The following is a 1635-nucleotide window of genomic DNA, read 5'->3' as shown; positions in this document are numbered from 1 at the left end:
TAGCAGAAACATTAGCAAATAGCAATAGAACTGATCGCGACTCGCGAGTGAGTGACAAGCAACGTCAGAAATCAGAATGAGTCATAGCATATATTTATTTAATAAAATCAGAATAACTAAAAGAAAATTGCGATGGCATCTCAATCTCAGAAGCTTTTTTTTTTCTTTTCTTTTTGGTAATAAGAAATTCATTAATCAGCATCAAGAAGTTCTTTGATTCTCTTTTTATCCCCTTTTATAATTTGCCATCAATTTTGGATTGTAGTGGCTGGGGGTGGTGGTTGTCTTAATCTCCTCAGCTGATCGATCCAGCGATCTTCAGGAACTCGCTCTGCCCAATCTGGCGTCAAACCTCCGAAAGAGATACCACGCATCGCCTCCATGATCCTCGATGCATTCTCGGGTGTTAGAGGGGCGTTTCGACGGCTCTCGTCCTCTCTGAAAGCCCTTGCTATCGCCGAATCCGAAGCCTCTCTGATCCTCTCTTCTTCTTCCTCCTCTTCATTTTCATGGTCGTCGCCGTTCAGATTCAGGGACGCGATTCCGTTCTCTGCTCGATGAACGTAGCCATTAGAAAGTGAGTGAAAATTAGGGCTTCCAAAAGCGAAGGAATCGAAGTGGGTCGAATCGTGATTGAGATCCCCTTTATCTTCGACCGACATCTCTTGCTCGGGATCGCCTTCGTCGTTGTCGTCGACGGCGGAGATGGGTTGGTAGTAATTTCCAGCTTCATCAGAGTTCGTGTCGGAATCGCTTCCACCGTTCTCTGCCATGCAAGAAAAAAAGGGAAAATATAAAATCATTTGAAATGCGTAAAAAATTGAAGGAAAGTTTCATGTTAATTTAGAGATTAAATATTATTACCTTGAAACCCGTCAGCAGTGGTCGACATTTCACCTGATAAGCCTGCGACTACGACTACGAGATGTTCTGGGAAACGACTGGAGGACTCTGAGAGAGAAGAGACCCGGAGCGGAAAAGCTCGAGAGAAGAAGATACCCGCGTAACTTCAACTGTTCAACAGATGTAGTGACGAAACTACCCTTATACACGTGATTAGATGTCTGATGTGTGATGTCTCAGCGCTTGATAAAGTACAAGATACTACAGTCTACAGCCGTGCTCCCCATGCATTGATTAAGATCGTAGCGCGCGTTGGCTGATATATAATAAAAAACCAATGCACCAGCCGGGAATCGAACCCGGGTCTGTACCGTGGCAGGGTACTATTCTACCATTAGACCACTGTTGATGGGAGCCATGTTGAATCTTTTTCTTTCAAAACAATCCGAAATAAAAAATGAACCGCAATGTCTTACGCATTTGCTTCTAAAATACAACAATGTATAAAGCTAAAATACTTTTAATCCTCAAAGCACAATTTGTACTGCTTTCTGCTTACATTTGGCATTTAAAGCACAAACCCTGTAGCTTACCCAAATGCAACCATATTTGTCAACTACAGTTTTTGAAATCATGGCTCTATGTCAAATAATAACTCTACTCCTGAACAAATATGCTATACAACCCAATACTAGCTGAGAATTTATTTTAGTAAACTATGGAGGTATTCATCTACATGATTGGTTTTGTTTTTAAAATAGAAAGAACCACCACATCAACAAAATCAATATA

General features: G+C 41.4%; 1 protein-coding gene across 1 annotated transcript; it reads right to left on the bottom strand.

The window, feature by feature from the left end:
- On the bottom strand, positions 1-1025 carry LOC104597278 (uncharacterized). Its single transcript, XM_010258739.3, has 2 exons — positions 865-1025; positions 1-766 (listed from the first exon to the last, which is right to left on the bottom strand). Exons 1-2 carry the CDS (start codon positions 890-892, stop codon positions 249-251), a joined length of 546 nt encoding a protein of 181 aa, XP_010257041.2. The 5' UTR covers positions 893-1025; the 3' UTR covers positions 1-248.
- Positions 1026-1635: the final 610 nt, after the last annotated feature.

This window comes from Nelumbo nucifera, chromosome 2 (assembly GCF_055504915.1).
Source record: "Nelumbo nucifera cultivar China Antique chromosome 2, China Antique-T2T, whole genome shotgun sequence".
Taxonomy (NCBI): domain Eukaryota; kingdom Viridiplantae; phylum Streptophyta; class Magnoliopsida; order Proteales; family Nelumbonaceae; genus Nelumbo; species Nelumbo nucifera.
The sequence above is the reverse complement of the archived record's forward strand: the minus strand, read 5'-3'. Positions and strand labels throughout refer to the sequence as shown.